This window comes from Procambarus clarkii, chromosome 60 (assembly GCF_040958095.1).
Source record: "Procambarus clarkii isolate CNS0578487 chromosome 60, FALCON_Pclarkii_2.0, whole genome shotgun sequence".
Classification (NCBI taxonomy): domain Eukaryota; kingdom Metazoa; phylum Arthropoda; class Malacostraca; order Decapoda; family Cambaridae; genus Procambarus; species Procambarus clarkii.
In genome coordinates this window covers 22088871-22114217 of record NC_091209.1, presented here as the reverse complement: position 1 = coordinate 22114217, position 25347 = coordinate 22088871, and the positions used below count along the sequence as shown (strand labels likewise).

Genomic DNA, 25347 nt, shown 5'->3' with positions numbered 1-25347 from the left:
GGCTATATATTATTGTCTGTCACTTCATATAACAGTGAGGGATAAGATAATATATTTTTATTACATCCGTTTAACAATCTCAGTGCCTATTTGTGTAGCTGCACACACATCGACACGCACGAATGTTATCATCATTTAGAGATTTATGTTCTAGAAGAATGACGAAAAGCTCTAAATTTCACAACACTTGAGAACCTTAACCTGATCACAACAAACAAGATACTGATGCCTCTGCTAATGTAGAAAGTCGGTGCTGAATTTCACTTACGAGAGAGTGAAAGCAACTTGCCTTTCGTGAATGTAACAATCTCGAATAGTATTAAGTGCCCTGACCAGTACAAACGAACTTCTTTTTATACGTATATGTTTAATCGTGCTGTTACAGTTCCAGCTGGAAGCAGGCTGGCAAGGAAATCAGTTATGAAGGTCGTAGTCAATAACGGTTGTGTGGAAGTGGTCATAAAGGGAAGGTGAAGCGCCATCTCCCACTAATAAAGAGGCTAACACTATAAAATCTTTCTCACCTGTGGCGCAAAAGGCGGCGGAAAGAGCCTTGAAAGACAAAGTGAACAGAAACGTGACACCAGCACTAAGCAGAAGACACAGTTCATCATGTACGACAATAATTAAATAGCCCTACTAACTGGCACGTAAAGACTTCGCCATACACCTAAGGAAAGGAGTTGAAGGAGACAATTGTCATAAATGCCGATACATGTTCACTTGGGTGACTGTCAGTCTAAACGATCTCAATATATAGGCAAGACAGCAATATCTCTTTTCAAGGCACTGTTAAATACATACAAAATACAAGGATCTATCAAAGAATTTACAATTTATAAACACAAGCTGATCATCACCAACGATATCCTGACCAGCAGCATTGAAACAATCAATAGGTACAAGTACTGTAGGAAATTAGACATAGCCAAAGTTTTACAAATTAAGCATTCTCATCCCATTATCATCAGCCAGCTTAGAGTTAGGTAAGTTTTAATACCAACTGCCTCAACGGACCAACGAGAATTAAGGAAAATATTGCTCAGTCCTTTCGACTGGGTAGCACCTCACCTAATATTGCATAGAATATATATACTGTCACATCATTGAATTTTGTTACGGGGGGGGGAGGGGGGCTCACTATAGCCTGTGCTACATGGACACTTCGTTCTGAGTAGCTAAATCTGAAACAACATAGAATTTTGTGCCAATGGCCATACCACGTTGAGAACACCACCGCCTGAATTTTGTTCTTACGAGCTATTCATGCCCGTGCCAACTCTTGGGTGGCTTAATCTTCATCAATCAATAAAATTTGTTCACTTTCTCTCTGATCTAAAGATGTTGAAGACAGTGAAATGCATATTGTAGCGGTTTTGCTCGAAACAGCAACAATACCCAGCGAGTATGCTCTGCTCACACCCATTAATGCTCCCTATGTAGGGAATTTCTTTTTTTGGAGGTTGATAAGTCTGCAACAGGTACACGTCGTGACTCGTAGTACCTACGTACTTCAGTGACTCTCCGACTTGCTCTCCAAGTTTACGCTGTATATAAGTGTATATGCAAGAAAGCAGAAGCAGATAAATATGAGTTGCATGGTTTGCACTGCGTGTGGCTTAACTCATGCTAATATAAAATGCTTTATTCATATTTGCTGAAATTCATGCATGAATAACTGATTTACACGAAATTTAAACTTAAACACTGAATTTAGCAATAATTCACTTATTACAGAAAAAAATATGTAACCCATTTTTGAGTTATAAACAAATATTTTTCTTAGGTGAACGACAAGATATAGTAAAGGAAATTTGCATGGCTGGCTGATCTCAGCCCTCCGGCCCATGACTCTCTGCAGGATTTTATCAGAAAGGCTATTCACTTTATGGCCTCATTGACTTTTAGATTATATTGAAATCATCCGCTCTCCTGTCTGCGACTCAGCTGCGCGTGGTATGGTTAACCTGATTATGTGCATATACATATAAATATATATATATATATATATATATATATATATATATATATATATATATATATATATATATATATATATATATATATATATATTAGTATATTTTGGTAGCAGTCTTTCTTGTAAACATATGTTGTTAAATATGCCCCATTCCCACCTCTGGGCAGACAGACAGGCATGCTCTGTTATGGGTATAGATATTATAATAATAAATAACCCAGCACCTACGATATAAGCACCAAAACTAAGTGATCTGCCAAATCGGGTTAATAAGATATGACTTCGAGTATCACTTGATGAACGTCCTAGACTGACCTGGCACCACAACTGGAGAGACAATCAGGTAGTTGATGCAGGCGGCACCGGAGGAGTGCCCGAAGAGAGTCACCCTGGTAGGGTCTCCGCCGAAGTGGACGATGTTCTCGTTGACCCAGGAGAGTGCCGCCAGCTGGTCCATGAGCCCCTGGTTGCCCACCACTCCTCGCCCGCTCCCATTTGGGCTCGTGTTGAGGAAACCTGGCGGGGAAGGACACGGAATCGCTGTTTAAATCAGAGTAGGAGCGGCAGGCAGGCCTGTCGCATGTCCAATTTAGATTAATGCCTTCCAATCAATGGCCTAAGTCCGGGGCTTACCGGCAACATTTGTGTGGTTGCCACAACTCATGCATGTTAAGTTTTGAGATGTGGGTGTGAGGGAGAGTGGAGCAAATAGTTGGAAGGTGTGGGGGTTTTGGACTTTTTTTTTAAATGAGTTTGAGAGTGTGGTGGGGCTTTGGGTTTAAGGCTGGGATTTTGGGTGTGAGTTGGGGCTTTTTGGTGTTTGGTGTGGTTTGTGTGGCGAGAGGTTAGTGTGTGTGGTGGGGGGTTTGTGTATGATGTTTTTGAGATGGAATGTTCATTGTGTGTGTGTATTTGATTACTATACTTTCCTTCAAATTGTTCAGTTCATCAACTACAATACTTCATCTCGATTTAATCCTACAATAAGTAAGATATACTTGAATTTGTTACGTGTACACAAAAACATGAACTTTTATAAAAAAAAAAAAGGTTCTTTCTTGCTAGAACCAATTTAAGTTTATCAATTATTTATGGCACCCCCCTTCCCCCAAGTCTTGCCAGAACAAAACTCAGGCGAGTTTCTCTTCAAAAGTTGGTGACATCTTCCAAGCAGAAACTCAAGAATGCCTATTCTCTATCGCATGCGAAAAATTCAACTTTCAGAAATAATAAAAGTTTTTGTAATGCAAATATTCCCATAACAAAAGGCGAAGGAAATATAAACACGAAGAAATCCAGCGACAAAGTATTGGAAAGTAATTCGATTACTGAGAGAGAACATGCAGAGGGGAGTTAGGTGTCTTGAAGGAGTTCCTGGGGAGGAAAGGCAGCTATATGGGCAGGCCAGCAGGTAGGAAGACTGGCTAGCAAACACACATGCTGGAAGGCATTTAGAAAAGAGGGCAGCAGGCAGGCGATCAGGAAGGTAAGTAGGCAGGGCAACATACAGGCCGTAGGTAGGCAGGCTAAGTGATCAAGAATAAAGAACAGCAGGCAGGCAAAGGTGTTGGAAGACAGAGGCAGCAGGCAGGCAGGTAGGTAGGCAGGCTGGGCAGCTATTTGGAAGGTGGGTAGACTGTCAGTCTAACAGTAGGTGACCTTACAAAAAAATAGTTTTCGCTATAGTTCCCTTTGTCAGATTGAGTCTATCAAGGTCTGTTTGCTATATAGTCTGCCGGAAGGGAGAAGACCATGTTTGTTGTGTGGTTTGGCTCTTTCACTCACCTAACAAATCACTGGTTTACTACCTCACGCCTTCTCCCACTTTTTGTTGTCCCTGCCTTCGCCAAATTTTAAGGTTACTGGTGAATTACCTTAAATAATGGGAGATAGTTTTAAGGCACGTGTTTTCATCGGCGCATAAATTTTCCCGAAAGAATTTAGGAGTGGTCTCGGATCAATGAATGCTCGCTCCGGGATCCCCAGTACAGCGTTACGGACAGAATCTGGGCCGGACTGGGCCATTACTGTGTTTTATGGCCACGCATGTGTTTGTTTCCCCTGATATTTTAAGGCCTTGTTGTACCGCACATTCTAAAAAAATTACCAAGATGGGAAAAGAAAAGATTTCTTAACAACAAATTATTTCTTCCGATGAAGTATAATGCAGATTGTATGCCACTGTTTCTATATTTAATTTAATTAAAATTCTAACAGGAAAATTTCTGTGGTTGGGTTCATGTTTGTTAGCATCGGGAGTAGCCAAGACATGCGTGAGATAATTTAATAAGAGGAAGGTACTCGACATCAGCTGTGCTGAACAACTAAAGTAAACACAGTCTCGTACACGATATTTATTTTTCTTTAACTAGTTGGTACAGAAGCAGACAGCTTCTACTCCTGTAGTGATTACAGGAGTAAGTAATTACTTACTCATGTAATCACTTATAACTCCTGTTAGGGTGTCTAGCATCTGTTAGCAGCAGTCTTATTCCTGGCAGAAGGATTTCTAACTACTATTAACTCTCCCTTTCCAAACCTCAGTAATGACATTCACGGAAAACATAAATAGGAGTTGGTACACTGGCACAGGACTTAATACACAAAAATAGGACTTAATACACGGAAATAACGTCAGCTTAAATAGTAGCAGAATAGTATACATTGACCTGCGAGTCAGTGAAAACTAAACTCTTTTCTACCCCGCAAAAAAAAAAAAAATAGATTGCAGGGTTTTCCGACCTCGTACGTTTCATCATAAGCGGTTTCGACCTGAACATTTCCTCACTCAGACCATACTTGTTACCTTTGTTGACTAAACCACACACTAGAAGGTGAAGGGACGACGACGTTTCGGTCCGTCCTGGACCATTCTCAAGTCGATCAAGTCTTGTTACCTTTCCAAACTCGGATAAAATAAATGGGGCCATGATGTCCACGCAGTGTTATTATGTTCCACAAGCGACTCGTAAGACGCGGGAAATAATTTAGTAAGGAGCATGTTATACCCTACACAACCTTCTTTATGTTCCTTCTAGAGCCATAAATTATGTATATGAACCTCCATAAATATCATAAAGCAATGGCGAACACAAGGAAGGAGTTATTGCTATTATTATTATTCTATGCTGATGAAAAGAGAGAATGTTTATAATCACTGTGAAATTTTTCATCAGGAAACTGTGGTCTAACAGCGCCAATGTTGGACTCGGTGTTCAGAAGCGGACTGAACAAATTGTCTTTACGCTTACTTGAAACTGCAATTTTGACGTCATCGACCACAACGTCAAGTTTCCGGAGCTCTATTACAATTAAGATCACCGTGTTTTTGGTGGATCTTCGTTTTAATTTGCATTGGTTAACTGGGTGTCGAAGGTTTGAACGTCTCTGGTTAAGCAAATTCGTATTTGACGCACATGAAATCATGAAAATTGGCTGGAAAGGTTCAGTCTTATCCTGAGGTTAAACTGAATTGATCCTAGGATCAATGATCCCAAGACCCGATCCATGAAGAAGTCTCAGGGTTGGTTGTGTGGTCAATCACGTTATCATGTGCTCTGGCTTGGAAACAATGCGCTTCTAGGACTGCTCATATAATAATAACAGACTGCTTCTAGGATTCATCAGAGTGCCCATCTAATAATAATGAATTTTTACAGGTTAGGTGGGTTAGTGTTGGGTTGGACGGGTTTGTGTGGTAAAGAGAGAGAACAATTGATGCGGGTCACATACTGTTTGATTAACTCGGTCAATTTACCTGGCGTTGTAGATTAATTTGATTACCAGGATTATTAGCCGACTTCTATAACCGGATTACTGCATGCAGTCAATTATTTATAATTAAATATTTTGTTACATTCAGTAAAACCGGGCGTATAAAAAGATTATATGTCTATATATGTCATATCTATGTCCATATATGTCTATATATATATATATATATATATATAATATACCTTTCTTCCTGGGAATCAATTTCCTACCTTCCTTCTTCCTGAAAATCTCCTCCCAATCAATTTCCTCCCAGCTAACTTCCCTACAAGCATAATCCTTCCTGTGTACCCTTTTCTCTGGCACCCATGTGACTGATACAGGATCACAGAAGCGACCAGCTACAGATGATGAAATAATCAGTTAATGAAATGCCAGATTATCATAAATCTCTCTCTCTCTCTCTCTCTCTCTCTCTCTCTCTCTCTCTCTCTCTCTCTCTCTCTCTCTCTCTCTCTCTCTCTCTCTCTCTCTCTCGCACTCTCTCTCTCACCCGGGACTTACCCAGTGGTCCTAGACGGTAGTTGAGAGTTACGACAGTGACCTGGCCGTAGGCAGCCAGGACGCTTCCATCGTACAGGTTGCCGGAGCCCCAGGAGAAGTTCTCCCCGTGGATGTAGACCATTACGGGATACCGCCCACCACCTGCAGAAGGAGCAAGGAAAGAGGGTGAGAACGTCCCACCGAGGGGAACGGAACGTGTCAGCGAGGGGAAAAGGGCCGAGCATGGTTCATCTGAAGAGGTGCACAACTATGAGCTCAATTAGGGTTAGTGGGTTGTGAGTGTAATTTCCCTTGAGGGACACACAAACAGGGTGTCAGGGTGAGGGTAGAGGGATAAGAGAGTAAGGGGAGAGGGATTAGTGAGAGGGGACAGGGGATGACAATGGGAGGGAGAGAGAAGGATGAAGGGAAACACGATAAAATATTTCCGTATAAACAATAATATTGACAGAGGGGAGGGTAGGACACTGGCCTCATTAACCATATAAGAGAGCCGCTGTAAATGCTTTTTATAGGTTCAATGGTAAAGGAAAACAATATTTAAACTTGGGGTTAAACATCCTAAAATGTTTGTGATGTCTTCCCTCCACTCCCAGCTGCTCCCGCTTCCCTCCACACCCTCCCAGCTGCTCCCGCTTCCCTCCACACCCTCCCAACTGCTCCCGCTTCCCTCCACACCCTCCCAACTGCTCCCGCTTCCCTCCACACCCTCCCAGCTGCTCCCGCTTCCCTCCACACCCTCCCAGCTGCTCCCGCTTCCCTCCACACCCTCCCAACTGCTCCCGCTTCCCTCCACACCCTCCCAGCTGCTCCCGCTTCCCTCCACACCCTCCCAACTGCTCCCGCTTCCCTCCACACCCTCCCAGCTGCTCCCACTTCCCTCCACACCCTCCAAGCTGCTCCCGCTTCCCTCCACACTCAACCAGCAGCTCCCGCTTCCCTCCACACCCTCCCAGCTGCTCCCGCTTCCCTCCACACCCTCCCAGCTGCTCCCGCTTCCCTCCACACCCTCCCAGCTGCTCCCGCTTCCCTCCACACCCTCCCAGCTGCTCCCGCTTCCCTCCACACCCTCCAAGCTGCTCCCGCTTCCCTCCACACTCTCCCAGCTGCTCCCGCTTCTCTCCACACCCTCCCAGCTGCTCCCGCTTCCCTCCACACCCTCCCAGCTGCTCCCGCTTCCCTCCTCACCCTCCCAGCTGCTCCCGCTTCCCTCCACACCCTCCCAGCTGCTCCCGCTTCCCTCCAATGCACCAACTAAAATCAGAACAAATATAGCGTTCTGACCCTCTGAAAGCAATCAAACTTTGCCTGACTATACCAGGTGTTGGAGGAGTGTGGAGCCGCCGCTGGGGGTTGGTGGGGCGGCGTGTCACCTGCTTCCTCTCTGTCGCCGGGGGCAGCTGTGGACCTGATCCCATGATTTGTTTGGCTCGTCAGGCCTCGCTCACAATAGCGGCTTCTAACCTGCTGGTTTTCATTTATGTGTCACGTTTAATAGATGTTAATGGCTGGCTGGGTGCTTTGGGGGTTTTGACTTTAATTAGGCAGTAACGTTGATTATTATCTGGTATCTTTTTTGTAATACGGCCAGGAATTAGAGTGCAAAATAAATGGTTTTATTTATCATTTAAAATTGTTAGAGTGCTAAATAGTCAACGCAATCTCAGAAGAAAACGGGTACAAATCAAATAATACCTACTTGTGAATCAAGTGATTTGTACCGAGAAAAAGCTATTTTGACAGTCGATGATATTAAAGTTGTAATGAAAATTAAAATTTCGAGGATTACGAGGCATGAATAAATTAATATTTTGTTCTTTGTGCTCGTTCTAACACGCCATTTTGTCCACTTGACTGAATTTTAAACTATATCTTTACCATAAAAAAATTCAACAAATAAATTCCATATAAATTTTAAAACAATGTTTGGTTATGGATCATATCTAAAAAAAATCATTGAGCTGTTACCGCTTGCTCTCAGATCCAGCGGTGGGAATGTTTTAATATTCCAGTTGTGTTGTTCTCTGAGGGGAAGGCTCGACCGCAGGCCACGTTGTGCGCCCTCTTGCCTTCTGCATACCTCTCAATGTTGGAATCATCTAATATAAGGCAAATGAGACCATCTTCTGGACTATAACTCTAGGCTACAGCAATTCGCTTCTATATCCAGAATACTATTGCTCAAGTAATAATTTTCTCTAACATTTTTGCCCTAGTAATACTTTTACTTCAGAAATGCTTTGGTTTCAATAATTGTTTAACTTCAATTATATTTTCACGTAACAAATACTTTTTCTCCTGTAATATTTTTATATAACAAAAACCTTGGCCCAAATAATTATTAAACTCAGCAATACTTTTACAGCATAAATACTTTTCTAACAGTAATATTTTAACAGTAAGACGGGGAGGGAGGGGACAGAGAGAGGGGGAGGGAGGGTACAGAGAGACGGGAAGGGAGGGTACAGAGAGACGGGGAGGGAGGGTACAGGGAGACGGGGAGGGAGGGTACAGAGAGACGGGAAGGGAGGGTACAGAGAGACGGGAAGGGAGGGTACAGAGAGATGGTAAGGGAGGGTACAGAGAGACGGTAAGGGAGGGTACAGAGAGACGGGAAGGGAGGGTACAGAGAGACGGGAAGGGAGGGTACAGAGAGACGGGGAGGGAGAGTACAGAGAGACGGGAAGGGAGGGTACAGAGAGACGGGGAGGGAGGGTACAGAGAGACGGGGAGGGAGGGAAGGTACAGAGAGACGGAGTAGGAGGGTACAGAGAGACGGGGAGGGAGGGAAGGTACAGAGAGACGGGGAGGGAGAGTACAGAGAGACGGGAAGGGAGGGTACAGAGAGACGGGGAGGGAGAGTACAGAGAGACGGGAAGGGAGGGTACAGAGAGACGGTAAGGGAGGGTACAGAGAGACGGTAAGGGAGGGTACAGAGAGACGGAGTAGGAGGGTACAGAGAGACGGGAAGGGAGGGAGGAAGGGGGAGGTACTTAAGTTTTTCACTGACTGATTTATGTTGCGGGACTTTGAGGCGCTTAAAGGTTTATTTTCGGTTTAGTGTGGCTCCCGATTTTCTCTTTCAAGATGTGAGAGTGTACAGAGAGCAACAGGAAGAGAGAGGAAGAGAGAAAGAGAGGAATATAGTGGTCATTGTACATGGATAATGTTATGAAGCATAAGTTGCTTGTGCAATGAAAATAATTGTTATATTTGTAGTTTCTATTGCAGAATATATTGTTATCCATTATTTAAACGTCCACACAAACACATCTGAAGCGTTTTCTTTATTATTTTCTGTTTTAGCAATTCCCAGACACATCCCAATTAAAAAAATATATCCAACATCAAGATCATGATTGCAACATGTCGGCCCCAGAATGTATCTAATATATTTACAGTGTTTACCGTTAAAGTGTCGTTCATGGGGCGCTTATATAGCGATGCAATATATGAGTCAAGAGGCTGGTATTACTTGGGAGGCAGCCCTCCAGCACTATTGCGTTAACGGGAGTACCTACTTTGTCATAGTGTTCCATCCTCCCTTCTATCGAGTTTCGTGCAGGCGCGGCTCACTCCCTCGCTTCTGGCAGTCTGGCTAATCCTCCTCTCAGCATTATGATATTGTATTACTCATTACGCTTCTATTGCCTCTTCGACTTGGTATAAATTTTATAAGGAACGTATACCACCCGCTATAATATATCTTCTCCGCTCTTCAAGATACATACATACGCGTATATACATACACACACACACACGTTTGTTGTTTGGATGATGTGAGATTTGTTTGAGTCAGTAGCCTTTATCAGATGCAGTTCAGAATCACGAGCTGATGCTTCAGCGATCAGAGTTCATCAGACTACTGAGTGGTGTGGATTGTCAGACAAGTTCCTGTGATCACCGACGTCCTCCTGCTGCTGCTGCTGGAAGCACATCCCCTCCTCCCTCCACCCGGTTCAAAATATGCAAATATTTATATTACAAAATATGATATCATCCGTGTGATGACAGTATGCTGCTGAATTAAGCCATCGTGGACGAGTCCCTGCGCAAAAGATTTTGTTCTGAGTGATATGTTTATCTGCAGCTCAATGTAAATTTATTAGTGTGTTGGAAAGGCAAAGCTAAATGAGAAAATATTGCCAACAATGCAGTGAGGGAATTCGTGGCGTATTTTAACCAAACGGAATTCAGTTCTTTTAATTTATATGTCAATCTTTTGGACAGGGATTTTAATTAACTTTCAATTTTGTATTAAAATGCCTCATATTTTCCTTAATTGATAATATATATAATAATTAACACAATTATATATAATAATACAAAATTACATATGAACCTGTTTGTAGGTTTATATATGTCAGTTACCATGTAACAGGAAGACTTGAACTGTATTTAAAACATTGGATCATTACAGTAAAATATTAAAATTCAGCAGACTATATGACTGAATTCTTGAAGTTAGAAGAGGAAAGATCCCCCCAAATTTATAATGTTGACCGGTGGCCTGGGAGGTCATTTCTAGGGCAGTATACAGGACTAAACATTGTAACTAAGTTTCTATCTGTGAAGACATAGAGAAGTACATGATAATGCGGTACAATATCTTGAAGGAGCCACAGTTATATATGACATGAATTGGAATAAAATAACGTAAGTAAAAAAAAGAGCATTGTTGAAAATTTGTCAAAGAATTTGTTTAAGTAAAGAACCAAAACAATAATTTGGAGGGATACGAATTTAGGAAAACTTAGCTTAATATGATCGCTGCATTGTCATGCCATTGAGGTCAAATATCATGCCATTGAGGTCAAATATCATGCCATTGAGGTCAAATATCATGCCATTGAGGTCAAATAACAGTGTGGTCATTGGGCAAATATTAATAAGGAGATGAGTCAAGGTGAAATTATCCGAGAGAGGCGGGAAACAAGGCATCAGTATTTGTAATGAGCAGGAAAGGAACGGCGGTAGTTGTAGTGATGACGGCCTTTCAATTAATACGTCTCATTTTGTACGTTATGGTCATCCCTTCGCCCCCAATGTACATTATGCAAAGTACAATGAAAAGTAACGGCTAACAAATATCCCCATTTTCTGTGTATTGGTTGGTTATGTTGGGTGGGTTTGGTTAGGTTAGGCTGGGTGGGTTGGATAAAAAGTTGCCCTGATGATTCTGAAGGATTGGAGTTTTAAGGAGCTGTCAGTCCCAGGTTATGAAGGATTATTTAACATATTCGCTATGAAGCCATAATGGTGTAAAGATCCACTTCTTCAGAGTAAGAGTAGGAAACGGAGACGATCTTCAGAATCAGTACCAAGCGTAGCTATGAACAAAAGCATGAGAGTCAGAACCCAATGCAAAAGAAGACCTGCAATTAAAAGGCTTGGCCCAGGGGCTGATTCTGGCTTTACAGGAACACATACGTGTGCGTATGTTTACCGGTAAACACACACACACACTCCAGTTGATCGACAGTCGAGAGGCGGGACCAAAGAGCCAAAGCTCAACCCCCGCAAGCACAAATAAGTGAGTACACACACACACACACACACATATATACACACACATAATCACACACAAACACTTCCTACTAGCCACGGTGAAACTGCACACGGCAGTCTACATCATTATTCTGGCCAGCTGGGTCCAGTGGAACACAAGTCTCTTTGTAACTAATCACTTGAAATTGTAACCAGTTTTATGTCTGATTACTCACTGTGCGCCTGACAAGCGGTGTTCTCATCAGTTCTCTTTTGCAACTAATCATCGTCAGATTGCAACCAGTTGTTTGTCTCATTATCCCGAGTCTGTCCCTTGGGAACTGTTCTCGACAGCAATTCATTTTTTAGGTTCATTCCTCATCGCTGTTCTCTTCCCTCCTAATTTTCATCTCCTTTGTAGTTGTATGTCTTCATCTCTCGCATGTGCTTGAATATTTCTTCTGAGGATTCCCAAATTGGCTGGATGCTTTGTCTTCTTGAATTCCTTCTAGTTTTAAATGATGTCTTCATTCCATTTGGTTTGATGTACGGTGGAAGCTGGTTCCTTCGCGTCCCCGCGGTGGGAATATTGTCCTGTAGCCTTCCTTTACTCATATGCGTGTACATGTTCCTCTTTTACTTTTCCGTTTTTGAATCAATTCCTGTATTCGTGTGTATTGTAAATTTCTTCATGCGGCATCGAAAATGTAACTAATAAATATGTCATTATTTATACAAACTGTGTTTAATAAAATGTTCAATGAAACAATTAATTATTTAATCTTACCGTTTTATTTATTATACTTTGTAGATTTTTGTGTGGCTGGGAAGTATGTCTTATTTTCTGATTGCTTATGCCTCCAAAGTCTCGAAAGTGGTTTTTATTTCCCTTTAACTTTGCTCTGACTTTTGCCTAAGCCAGCTTAGGGAAGACGTGTTAACTGCACTTGTAGGCTGTGTCACAGCATCAGATAAGAAGTCGGCAGCTTTCAGACACCTTCAACACATCTTTCGTAAGCTGTCTTAGGCAAAGATCAGAGAAACGTTCGCGCGGGATAATAACCAGTTTCAATACTTTGGGGGATTAAGCAGCCAGAAAATATAACATAACCAGAAACAGAAATTGTGTTATAATAAGAGAGAGCAAATAATTTGTTGAATAGAGAGCTCATTTTGTATCTAAACAACATTTCCTTTATTTATATATTTTTTTATAAAGCTCGTAAAATTTCGTAAAATTAAAATGTATTAGATTCTATGAGCAATGCCAATGGGTCCTCATAAGAAATATAAACAAAATGCCCTAAGAAATGTTAGAGAAAAGAAAGTGCCAGGCATGCTAGCAGAGCCCGACCCAACAAAAAGAAATGCCTTTATATCGAAATGGTTCAACTTGTTAAATTCTTCACTTGAACGCTAGATTCTCATTAAAAATCTGAAAACATCAACTCGTAGTGGGTCGAGCGGTATTTTTTTTTTATCTGTGGCAGCGTCGCTCTGCGGGTGAGATGTAATGAAATTTTTATATCTAGACTGTGTGTAACTGTATGGGAACTATTATGGTCAGGAATCTAATCTTCGATTCTAACGCGAAATGTTATTTTAACAGTGAACAAAACACAACATCACCGGAACAACATACTTAGGACACAGTCCGTCCTCATAAACAATGGCCAATTGCTCGTTTACCGGCCGTTCATTTTTTAGTTCAAGGATCCTTAACCGGGATGTGGGAACGCGTTTTCTGAACACTTGGAAAAAAAAGTTACTGTTAGATTAGAATTAACTATTACCTTTATCGCTCCGACATCAGACGATTCCCTGTGTTGAAGTCACAACAAAGGCAAAAATCGTGCTAGTTGTAGCGAGCTTTTGTAGTTGCCATTAGCCAATTTTCGATAAATAAATATGATGATATCGTAAGAAAATAACTGGAGCACAATATAGATCGAACGAGCGTTATGGGTCACCCCAAATGCGCGCCTTAACCAACTGGACCAAGATATGCTATAAGCATGTATAAGCATATATCCAGTGGGTTACAGCGCGCGTATGGGGTGACCCATGACGTAAGTTTGATCCCCCGTCCTGCACCAATTATTTTTGCAAAGTTATATCAGGCTACTGTGATTTCTAAGTGGAATATCCTTACGATTTAGTTTTTTTCTGGTACCTAATGGGACTGATGATGAAGGTGATGATCTAGACGGCAGTCTAGCGAAGGGTGAGGAGGATATGGGGGTATTCAATTGGGGGGGGGGGTTGTAATGGGTAAATAGTTGTAAACGGTTTATGAATGAATGAAAAACACTTTACACATAATTCACAACTTACTCTGTTTGAACTTTTCTTAAACACTGCTTCACTCTGACCTGTGTTTGAGGAGCCTCTCTCTAAATGCTTCAGTCACATACTGCGTGTACCACCAGCCTGTGCTCATCAACTAAGGACAAATGCTCGTTAATCCTGCTGGCAAACGCCCTGTTTATGAATGAAAATCGATTTAGATATGACTCACAACTGATGACATTCGAACATTTCTCGAGCAGTGCTTCGCTTACTCGTTGAATGTTTCACCCTCATACTTCATATTTCAGGTTTTACTGAATTTTCATAAATATCTAAATTGAGATGTTTGGGAACCTTCCCAAGTCACATTTAAACAAGGGTTTCGAAATATTTTATCTGGAGAACAAATGTAAGGTTATTGCACCGTCTTTCAGTTTAGTTTGAAAATAGTAATTGAAACATATTTTGGAAAGCTGTAGATCCGTGTTATTTTGAAATGACATAAATCTCAGTCGTATTATTGGGAGATACTGCAGATCCATCCTGTATTATTTTGAAATGCTGAAGAACCTTCCCGTATTTTTTATGAGGATGGACGCCCTTCCTATGTTACTGAGGAGCATGTACAGGGTTTATTTAGTTTCCACATATCAGACGTGTAACATTAGACTTTAGCAATGCTTTATAAGAGTTTGTTTACAATTCTAGCAGCACAGGGCTTCACGATTGTCAGGGGCGGCAGGTGTGATGTGATTCATGAAAATTCCAGGGGACACTAGCGTGAGCATTATTCATCGGGTGAGGGCGGCTGGCAGGCATAATTTACCTGAATATATCTGAGGGCCACCATCTCTCTAGTCGCTTCGACGGGGAGAGAAAGCTGGTGACTTGTCAAAGTTTCATCCATTTTTCCTTGACGAAAGTCTCGTGAGCTCAGCCTTGCTCCTATCCGGAGCCTTGTGTCTCTTTATATTCCTACGTATATTTTTCTCATAAGGGGCGAAGAGATGTGTATCTGTATTTTGTGGTGTCTTGGTGGAATTTCGTTGCCACTGAAAATTGGCAACTTTGTGTATGAGTTTAAATGGAAAGTTAGTTGAATGGCACGCGTTTTCACGTATATATGTATTGAAAAATTCTTTCCTTAATGAAAAAAATTAGCATATAACGAACTTAGAAACGAAAATATATAAGTGTGAGGTTTTAAAGGGTGAACCAACAAACTGACTCCCACCTCACTTAGCATAGGTTAATATTGCCTAGTCCTAATTTAACCTAACCTAGGGATTGGTTAGAACCAGGAGAGGTCTATATTAGGTTATATTAGGTTATAAGGCTATTGTTGTTCTGGGTTAACTGGGTTTATGTTTACGTTTCGAAAAAGCTACATTTTTCATTTCCAGTTTTTATCTGCACCAACAGAGTCAAGCTTCAGCTCTTACGCTCCGCCTTTTGAACCATTTGTAGTATAATGTAATGACGCGGTTCTCACGTTTGTCATATCATATATACATTCAAAAGCGTGTATTGTGTTGAGTTCAGTGTGTGTGTGTGTGTGATCTCATATTAATAAGCAATTTTCCGTTAAACAAAATGTTTTCCAATTTAGCCAAAACGACACTAGTCTTAATCTAGGATTATCCTGCTAATCAGTACCTTGAATGTTATCATGTTAAAACAGAGGAAACTAGACTAACATTAATCTGCATTTATTCTACCTTGAAACAACATTGCATAAAATCTCAAGTCAACTACAGTTGCTCCACTCCTCCCTGTGTCACCTTCACCAGAGGCTGGAACATACGCAGAGCTGCTAAACGTCTCTCGTCTAAACTCAATTTGAAGTTGAGTATGAATCTTTTTGTCTCACTGACTGCAGCTCACAAGAAAACTGCCAATTTTGTGGGATTAATACAATACATCTAAACAAATCTTGAAAATTATTTGAATTAAAACACCAATGAAATTTTTCATAAGAGAAAACCTGGGTTGAATTTTTTTGTTTTGAAAAGTAAACAGAATTGTTTTTTATTGCATTTGTGACTCCTGCCTCGAGAGCCTTCTTGACATAATTCCTGGCTTGGTAAATAGAGTGCCGGAGATGGAGACATATATTAGCAGCTGAGGAAGGAAGCCGCTGGGGATAAGTGGTGCTTCAGTTTGGTTTGTTTACATCCGGAACCGGTCGTCCCTTCCCCAGGCGACGCTGCGGTGTACGACCTATAACAAGGTCGTTATGACAACCCTTAGATTATATCGCTCTCTTGAAAAATACACACACTAGGCGTGGCCTTACTCTACCGAGTTCCTCATTAACCTGTTTACAATTAGAGCTGTGATTGGGAGCACGGTTGACATAGGCATCAACAGCACTCCACTTGTACCCTTGAAACACGAATTGTAACTGTCTCTATTTTCCGCTTGTTACAACTTGTAATAAAGGTGTTATAGCTTGGCTTAACGTGTTTATGACGTGTTAAAACGTTGTTACAACTTGCTATATTAGTTGTTATAACTGGTTAGGTGTTAAAATTGTTCGAACGTTGTACCAACGTCGTAGTTTTGGTGTGTATTTGGCGGGTATCTATCAGGGCACTCACTCTTAGCATTAAGGCACATTCCTATGTTCGTTTCTCTAGTAAATATATATATATATATATATATATATATATATATATATATATATATATATATATATATATATATATATATATATATGCGAACAAGGGGAACGCATATTTATTTATGCGTAAATTTTACACATTTAATGGAAATCGAATGACTTGAAATTAGTCTACGACGCCACTGTTCCCTTGGGGCCATAAATAGGAAATCTTCCGACAGCAAGATATTCAGGGAGGAGACGCAAAAGATTGAGGATGAGGAAGAGAGACGGCGTAAGAGAGGAAGATTGAGGGGGGACACGAAGGTTGAGAGTGGGAGATGAAGTAACATAATTTGACGAGGAAGGGAGATGGTGTGAGATTGTGAGTGTGAGGGGTCGGAGATGGTGATGACCAAACCACACATAACAAAGTGAAGAAACGACGACGTTTCTGTCAGTTCTGGACCATTATCAAGTCGTTTGACCACTCGTAGGACAGACTGAATGACGGTGGGAAATGGTGGAAGACATAAAGAGTGAGGTGACAAAAATGGATGGGAATCGGAGATGGTGAGAGGCAGTGTGGGTGAGATACAGTGTGAGTGTGAGGATTAACGCGGGAGACGGTGTAGGACAGGATGAGTGACAGTGGGAGATAGTGTAGGACAGGCTGAGTGACGGTGGGAGATGGTGTGAGACGGATAACGAAGGAGGTGAGAGACTGTATGAGACACGGAAGATACTTGACTAAAAAAGTGAAAACAGGAAGAATGAGAAAGGAAAAAGTAGTAAGCTACAAACCAACCGAGGAAAGGAAGCGACTTGAGCCATAGATTAAAAAACAGTTAGAAATAATAGCAAATATAAACTAACACTTAGGGCCGGTGAAGGGAAAATGCGTCTTTAGCTAATGAAGGATTCCACTCCACCCCGGAACACCCACAACCTAAGACCCACCCCTCACGCCCATTCCTTCCCACGGCAAATCCCCAGCACCCCCATGCGCCTCAACCCCATCCCCCAGGAAAGTTCAAGAGCATGTTTTGTGTAGCGTCATGTTGAAGGAGGTATAGAAATTCTTCACCCCTTCTCCTCTTCTTCCTCCAGGAGATGAAAAATATTGTTGGCTCTGCTGCTTTTCCTTCCTTCCTTCCTTCCTTCCTTCCTTCCTTCCTGGGGACGTAGGAAGAATGGAAGGAAGGAAGGCTTTTCGTGCCTCTCGCGTCATATCTCACATGGTCACTCCTTGTGTATATAATTTCTCATGCGTGCCCAATATTTATTTTTTGTCGCTGTCTTCCCGCTAAGCATAAATCTTCATCTATTTTTTTTGTCACTTACCACTACAGCTTTCTCTGAACGAGCAACAACGACTCATCTTTTTTTTTTTTGCTGTAATGTGTGAGAGGGAAAATTAACACGAAATGTTTGTTGTTTTGTGTGATATAAACTAAGTAAACACTGGGTCATGTTATATATTTATATAGTGTGTGCTTATTAACCAGTCTGTGGTGATAACAAGCTTTCTTTTGTTATTTTGGTATTTATATGATAGCTTCTAGAGCTCTCTCTCTCTCTCTCTCTCTCTCTCTCTCTCTCTCTCTCTCTCTCTCTCTCTCTCTCTCTCTCTCTCTCTCTCTCTCTCTCTCTCTCTCTCTCTCTTTCTCTCAGCATCTAATACAATCGTGCAAGCGTGATGATATTAGCGTGAGCTCGGTGGATTAATTCTGTAGATACACGAAAGCCTGCAACCCTTATCATCCCTTCTGTCAGACTCTAGGTTAATGGTTCGTGGACCATTTAACTGGTAGCTGCGGACAAACTGTGTAACAGTTGGGTGGGTGTTGATAATGCTTTTGTAAACGTGTAGCATGACTATATAAGCTCTGTAAAATATGAGTGTATATACATTTTTTTGTTGAAATTTAGAGAGAAGGCTGCTGTGTGCATGAGTTTCTTTTTTCAACTAATATATATTTTTTCGGAGGGTTCTTGGTGAGTCACTTTTGTTGTGAGTAAAATAATTCAAATTAATTGTAATAACTCAGTCCAGATGAGTTTGTAGCAATTTGTATATGTTGAGCATTTTGTATCATATGAATGTAAACATAAGTAATACAAAAATGTACAAATCTCAAACGCATCTACCATTACAAACCAGGATATCAACCTTGGTTTGGGTGTCAGTGTAAATATCAAGACCATCTGAAATCAAGAGCTAGGAATTGCCACGAAAGAAGACCAACCTACCGAAACCAGATTATCTGATTTTCTGTATTATTTCAAGTAACAAAATACAATAAACGCAAAGATGGGATGCACAGAGAGGTGGAACGAGGACTTAAGAAACTAATTCATTAGGCGATCAGTGTAAAGTTTAGTGTCGTATAATAATAGAACAGTATATCAAAAACATATAAATGAATGAGTAAATAATATACAATACTATTCAATATAAGTATGGAATACAATCATTCTACAGATAACTGTTGAGGAAAAACAACATGGATTCTCCTCTTGATGTTGTGTGTGTGACAGCCACAGGACACTCAGTGGGAGCAGACGGATATAATGGCGGGCGCGGCAGCTGCCGGCGGCCTGGCTGTAGTGGACGGAAGTCTGACTCTAACGCCCTACGGCTTGACATCATCGGCTCGATATTTTTAAAATATATTATGACATATCTATACAATATATTATCTGTGAACAAGCCTGAACGGTCGAGACGCGGAAGCCTGATGGTTGAGTGGTTAAGGGATCCTGTACATCAGTTGCAGAGTGCTTCTGGCAGTATGGGTTCGAGTCACTTCTGGGGTGTGAGTTTTCAGTTGAATATATTATCTGTCTATCTTTCGGAAGTTGGAGGCCAAAAACTAGGGCTAGACTCACTCAGCTTTTATTGGGAGACATATTAGTGGTCAAACAGAAACAGACAGAGAGACAGATCCATAAGTAACTGTTGATGGGGTGCATCTTGGGGTGGGTTAATAGTTCGACCTTGGAAGGACATCAATATAAGCCTAACGTATATATATATTCACAGGCTTCCTGTGCTCCACGAGACGAATTATTTTAAATTATCTTAACAAGCAAGCAAAGACGAATTTAGTGGCACAGTGGTTAGACACTCGCCCCGCGCCTCGCAAGTCATGTGTCCAGGTTCAAGTCCTAGCCAGGGAGGATTGTCTGTGCGTCAGTCCTTAACTATTCGCCTCTAATCACATACCAGTAATTGGGTACCTGGTTGTTAACCGATTGGTGGGTCGTGTTCTAGGGAAAACTAGTGAGTAAGGCTTCCCAACAACTATGAGAAGGGAAAGCTCTCGGCTTGCTGGCAGGAGTCAATAGTCAAGAAAGAATTCTGTAACCTGAGTTCTTCGTATTACGGCCACTGACGCCAGCGACCTGCGTCTTAAGATAAAGTTAGTGAAATAGGAAGATTTAAAACGTTCTGCAAGTAGAACCAGTGCCTTGGACTCACAACCAGAAGGTCCCAGGTTCGATTCATGTTGCAGGAGAGAGACGTTTGTACAAGTTTAATTTCTCCTGGTAAATCTGATCATTTAGCAGTAAATAGATTCTCGAGAGCTAAGCAGCTGTTGTGAGATGCATCCTGTGGAAGTTCAGACGGTGGCCAAGGGGGACCTTGATAGCCAACACAATATCCAGAAAGACTTTTTTTATGTCCAAATCCTCCTCCAGAAAGACCATCTTTATGACCAACTCAGTCTCTAGAAAGACCATCTTTATGGACACCTCATCATCCAGAATGACCATCTTCAGGGCCAATGCATCCTACAGAAAGACCTCCTTTCTGTGGTCTTTGTAGCATCCAGAAAGTATGAAGAGACACATTTTAATTTACAAAGCTTTAACCTGTTTCTTTTGTCCATTTTCGTTAAACTTCGTCATACGTGTCTCTTCCATTTCAAGAATGTCATTATTCATATTCATATTATATTATTATTATTTTGTTTCTTGTTGACATCTTCGCAGTTCTTAGCTTGTTCTGTTTAATCGATCGAATTCATAAAATTCAACTCAGGCCGTTGCACCCAAACTGTTGGGCTTTGCAGCCTGGCTATGGGGTAATTGCTGCCTGGCTGTTGTTGCCAGACTGTCGTGCCGTTTGACCAGACTGTCTGGCCTTTGCAGCTCGACTGTTAGGCATTTGTAGTCAGACTGTTGTGCCGTTGCAGCTTGATTGTTGAGCCATTGTAGTCAGACTGGCCGTCGCAGCCAGCTTGTCAGGCCGTTGTATCCAGCCGTGTGGGCCTTTGCAGCTAGCAAAGTCCCAGACAGGATTCCGTTGGGAATTAATGGTTAACTAGGCGGGATCACGCAGCCCTGTTCCCCCATTCTGGCATCAGCGCTGGTGGGTGAGAGACACCTGGCGAGGAAGCAGATCGCCGGCTTGTAGCCCCACGGACTGTTAGTAACAAGACTCCCGGAGTATGCATAGAACTCTCTTCAATCATCATCGTTATCAGCCTGTGCTGTTGTCGTTAGTCGTTACCATTTTATTTTGTACATTTAAAGATGGTTGTTAAACGAGCTTGCCGGTCGTTATAATACTAATTAGTTTAAATTAACGATTAAAAGTAAGTACTTAAGGAATTTGCTTTACTGATTATTAAAAAACTTATATTAATTTCTTTTTGAAAGTCTTCGAATATATACATAAAATTGATTTATGCAGATACTTGTGGAGATGACCTGGTTGTATGAATCTTTATAGTTCAGTACTCTCTGGACTGGTGTCTGGTCCCACGGGGTCCATCACCGTACTCCTTGTATCTCCTTCTTCTCTCTCCTAATTTATCCTACCTATTTCCCTTCTCATTCTCCTCCTTCCAACCTTCCAATATTCCCATACTCCTGCTCCATCCCCTAATTTCTCTTCCTCATTCCATTCTCCTCCACTTTCTCCCTTCCTAATATTCATCCTCTACTCCTCCTACTTTCCTCCTCCACCACCATTTACTCTTCCCTCTTCATTCCCATCTTCCACGACTTAAGTTATACCTAAGTGTTTATAATTTTACCAACCCATTATAGAGTTAATTAATGGAGTTTGTGCTTGGTGGAGCCAGCTCAAACTTTTCTTTTGCTAAAACACACTTGTTATGAAAGTGTGCACTTATGAATTCTGAATTAAGTTATTGTTTCCTTAGATTTTCCTCCTCTCGCTCTCTCTCTCTCTCTCTCTCTCAGGACTTTTTGTTACGGACTTTGTTCATGCATAACAAAGTTTAAATGTTTTGTGAAGTAAATAGATGTTTCGTTGCGTCCTGTTTATTGTCACAAATATATTAGGTATATTATTAGTAACTATATTATTATTGTTACTGTTTATATTAGTTGCCGTTTTTTACCTATGTTTGTGTCTAGTTAGACTTTTTCATGTACGTTTATCGGATGCAATGCTGCACATATCTGATGCATTTTTATGTGTATTTACCTGGTGCAATTATCCTGATCCCAAAATCAGGATAATTGAGCATTCTTCTGAAACTTCGACATCCCTTCTCGAGTCGCTGTGGAGCATAACCACAATGACATGTAGTGATGAACGCCACATGAGGCAATCTCTCAGATATTTGAGTGCTGGCTCCTAGGATCTTGTTCATAACATTGTATACAGCACCTTGAGAAAGGATATAGCTTACATCCGATTTTTTTTTAATACACTTACATATATATTGGGTCTTTTCTTCACCTTCATAAAATAGCTTGTTAGCCAAAAATTCTTCTCTAGCTAACGTTCACGTCTCTCAACAATTGCTTCTCCGAAAATCTTCACAATAAATGGAGGTAAGGATATTAGTCTATAAATGTCTACTGATGTCTAGCTTTTCTCTTTCTGGACAGCTATAACCGTGGTCTTCTTCCTGGTAAGAGCCAATTTTGGTGATCAATGCAGGCTTGCAAGGAGGCTGCAAGGTGGGCTGCAATTGAACATTTACATCCTTTGAAGATGTGTTTAGCCCAGCCGGGCTCTTGGGCCTTGGTAACATCTGTGTCGAGGAATTTTTCTATATTTTCTTTTTGGATGCTTCACGTATCCCAGGGAGAAAGGGTGGTGAGGCAGCACTAGAGGAGAGCTGCTTTACTCTCTAAGTTGCATCTTGCAGAGAAAGTGAAGAGAAAAAGCTCGCTTTTCTCCACAACACTATTAGCTGCAGAGCCGTCAAGTATGACTGGAGGTGGATAGAGTCATCAGACGCTAGAGCCTCCTGCTGTTGGCTCAAGTCACCCACGATGATGAAGTGCCGACAGTGAGTGACCGAGCACCCACATGAGTATTAACTCATGTTGGTGCTCGGTCGGATATAATACGCAAATATTTTATTCAGGGGCTTCCGTCAATGAAGCCCTGAGAGGTAAATATTAAACGGTGAGTAGAGCTACATCCAAGAGCTGCGACTGCACAGTGTTATGATGACAGACAGTAACACCTTCGCGTATACCAAATGATCTCTCTTTTCTGTGTAATCGTCTACTTTGGTTTCTTTGAAGGGTACTTGAGACCAGACAATAGTCTATATATCGATGCGTTTAGGCATTATGTTAATTGGTGAGTTCTTTAACATTTGTTTGGAACTCCTTGGTATTAGCAGAGATAAAAGATTGGCAGTTTGTCTTCTACTGATTTATTGTGTTGCAGGTATAGGGTATGCAACGTCTAGATTGTTGCTTCAGAGTGCTGTAGGGTTTGCTTAACTATGACTATAACTATGCCGGCATATTATCTGATGGGACGAATCTTGAATTAAACTTCACAATATACTAGAGTAAATTAGAGATTATAGAGGAATCATTGGAAAAGATTGGATGACGGAATTTTTTAGCTATCACTGCCCGTTTTAACTGGGACTCCAACTTTTTGAAGAATCGATAAATGAAATTTCAAAAGTATCAAATGCTTGTATTTTCATTATTGTCTATATCTATAAGCCATAATTAGAAAGCTAATGAGTATTAAAGATTATGTTAAATTAAAATAATAACTGAACAGTAATAATTTCTAGCTCAATCTTAGCATTCTATTCATTAGAATATTATTTTTAGCATAATAGCTTAAATAATTATAAGTAACTCGAATATCTAATTAATTTTGAAGTAATATTATAATTTTTCAACATTACCTGACTTTTGTTGTCCCATCATCGAAATTCCGAATATATATTTATTTAAATAAAGTTTCAATTTGCTGATTTTCTTGCTCAAGAAAATGTACATATACTTCAAATGTTCATGTCTAGTTGTAAGGACTACTAAGTCATCTGCAGAAATTATTTACTCTCATAATTCCCAGGGCTATTCAATGTCCGTTCCTAGTAATATTTAATAAATCTTTCGCATGTAAGCTAAATTATGTCTCCGTGTTCAGTCATCGTTTAAATGATTCATCTAATTGACTTAAACAATTCACAGTGCATATTTGTTAATCCTTTTCCAAATATACGATGCACTGATTTTATGGATTTTATAATTCTTAAACTGGACTTTTGGCATAAAAAGAATCCGCTAATGATCTCTCTAATTGTCCTTCTAATGATCCCGTGTTTTTCAGTTCCTATTCATCAAAGGGTTTGCAGTGTACACTTCTTTTTAATGAACAATTTTTACCCAAGTTTTTTCTCCTTTTAATAGGAATGATAATAAAAAAAATTGAGAAGGGGGGGGGGGAGGGATGAGTAGTTTATTATAGGTATAGCAGCATATATACCCGACGGTGCTCGGGGTAGTCTGTTACTCCTATTCCCTTCTTCCCTCTTGCCTCCCCCTCTCTCGTCTCCTCTTTCCCTGACTTCTCTTCCCCTGCCCCCTTTCCCCTCTTTCCTACCATCTCCCACTTCCCCATATCCCAGCTTACCCCTCTCCCCCACTTCCTATTCTCCACACCTCTCATCTTTCTTTCCTTATCTCCAATCTCCTCCCATCTTTATCGCCATCTTCCCGAACGCTATTTATTTTTACCAATCTCTATCTATGTATCTATATCTCTCTCTAGCAATTAAAATATATATATATATATATATATATATATATATATATATATATATATATATATATATGTATATATATATGTATATATATATATGCAGAATAATCATAAAAAACACGTGATATGGTAATGCGTAAGTAGAAAGTTCCGAACGTTTTCGTGTTTCAACAGATCATCGAGGAAACACGAAAACGTTCAAAACTTTCGTTTCATTTTCCTAGTGGATACTTACGCGTTCTATGTATCTATATTTCTCTCTAGCTATCTATTACTATATCACTGTATCTATCTCTATTTCTCTCTTTCTATATCTCTATCTTCTCCCATCATACACATCCTTGTCCTCTGATCTTGCATCATCACTACAAACTATCTTCACAGTATATACTATCTATATCATCATAACCACCTTCCCTCCTCCGTATTTTCATCACTTTAACCCAAATGAATTCAGCTCATATTTTCCAGTAACATGATAGCTCTTGGTAAACTCTGCGGAAATCACATCCCTGATTTTATTTAGGACGTTGTAAAAATCGTTGTATTCACCTAGTTGTGCTTGCGGGAGTTGAGATCTGCTCTTTCGGCCCGCCTCTCTACTGTCAATCAACTGTTACTAAGTACTATTCCCCCCCCCCACACACACACACCCAGGCATCAGCTCCGTAGCAGCTGTCTAACTCCAAGGTACCTATTTACTGC

General features: G+C 40.9%; 1 protein-coding gene across 1 annotated transcript in view; it reads right to left on the bottom strand.

Moving 5' to 3' along the window:
- LOC123766703 (neuroligin-4, X-linked) overlaps positions 1–25347 on the bottom strand; it is a 130625-nt gene that overhangs the window by 15533 nt on the left and 89745 nt on the right. Inside the window, exons 3-4 of the mRNA XM_045755979.2 lie at positions 6254–6394; positions 2294–2494 (exon numbers count right to left, since the gene is read on the bottom strand). Coding sequence (XP_045611935.1) covers positions 2294–2494; positions 6254–6394 — 342 coding nt within the window. The remainder of the gene's footprint in view (positions 1–2293; positions 2495–6253; positions 6395–25347) is intronic.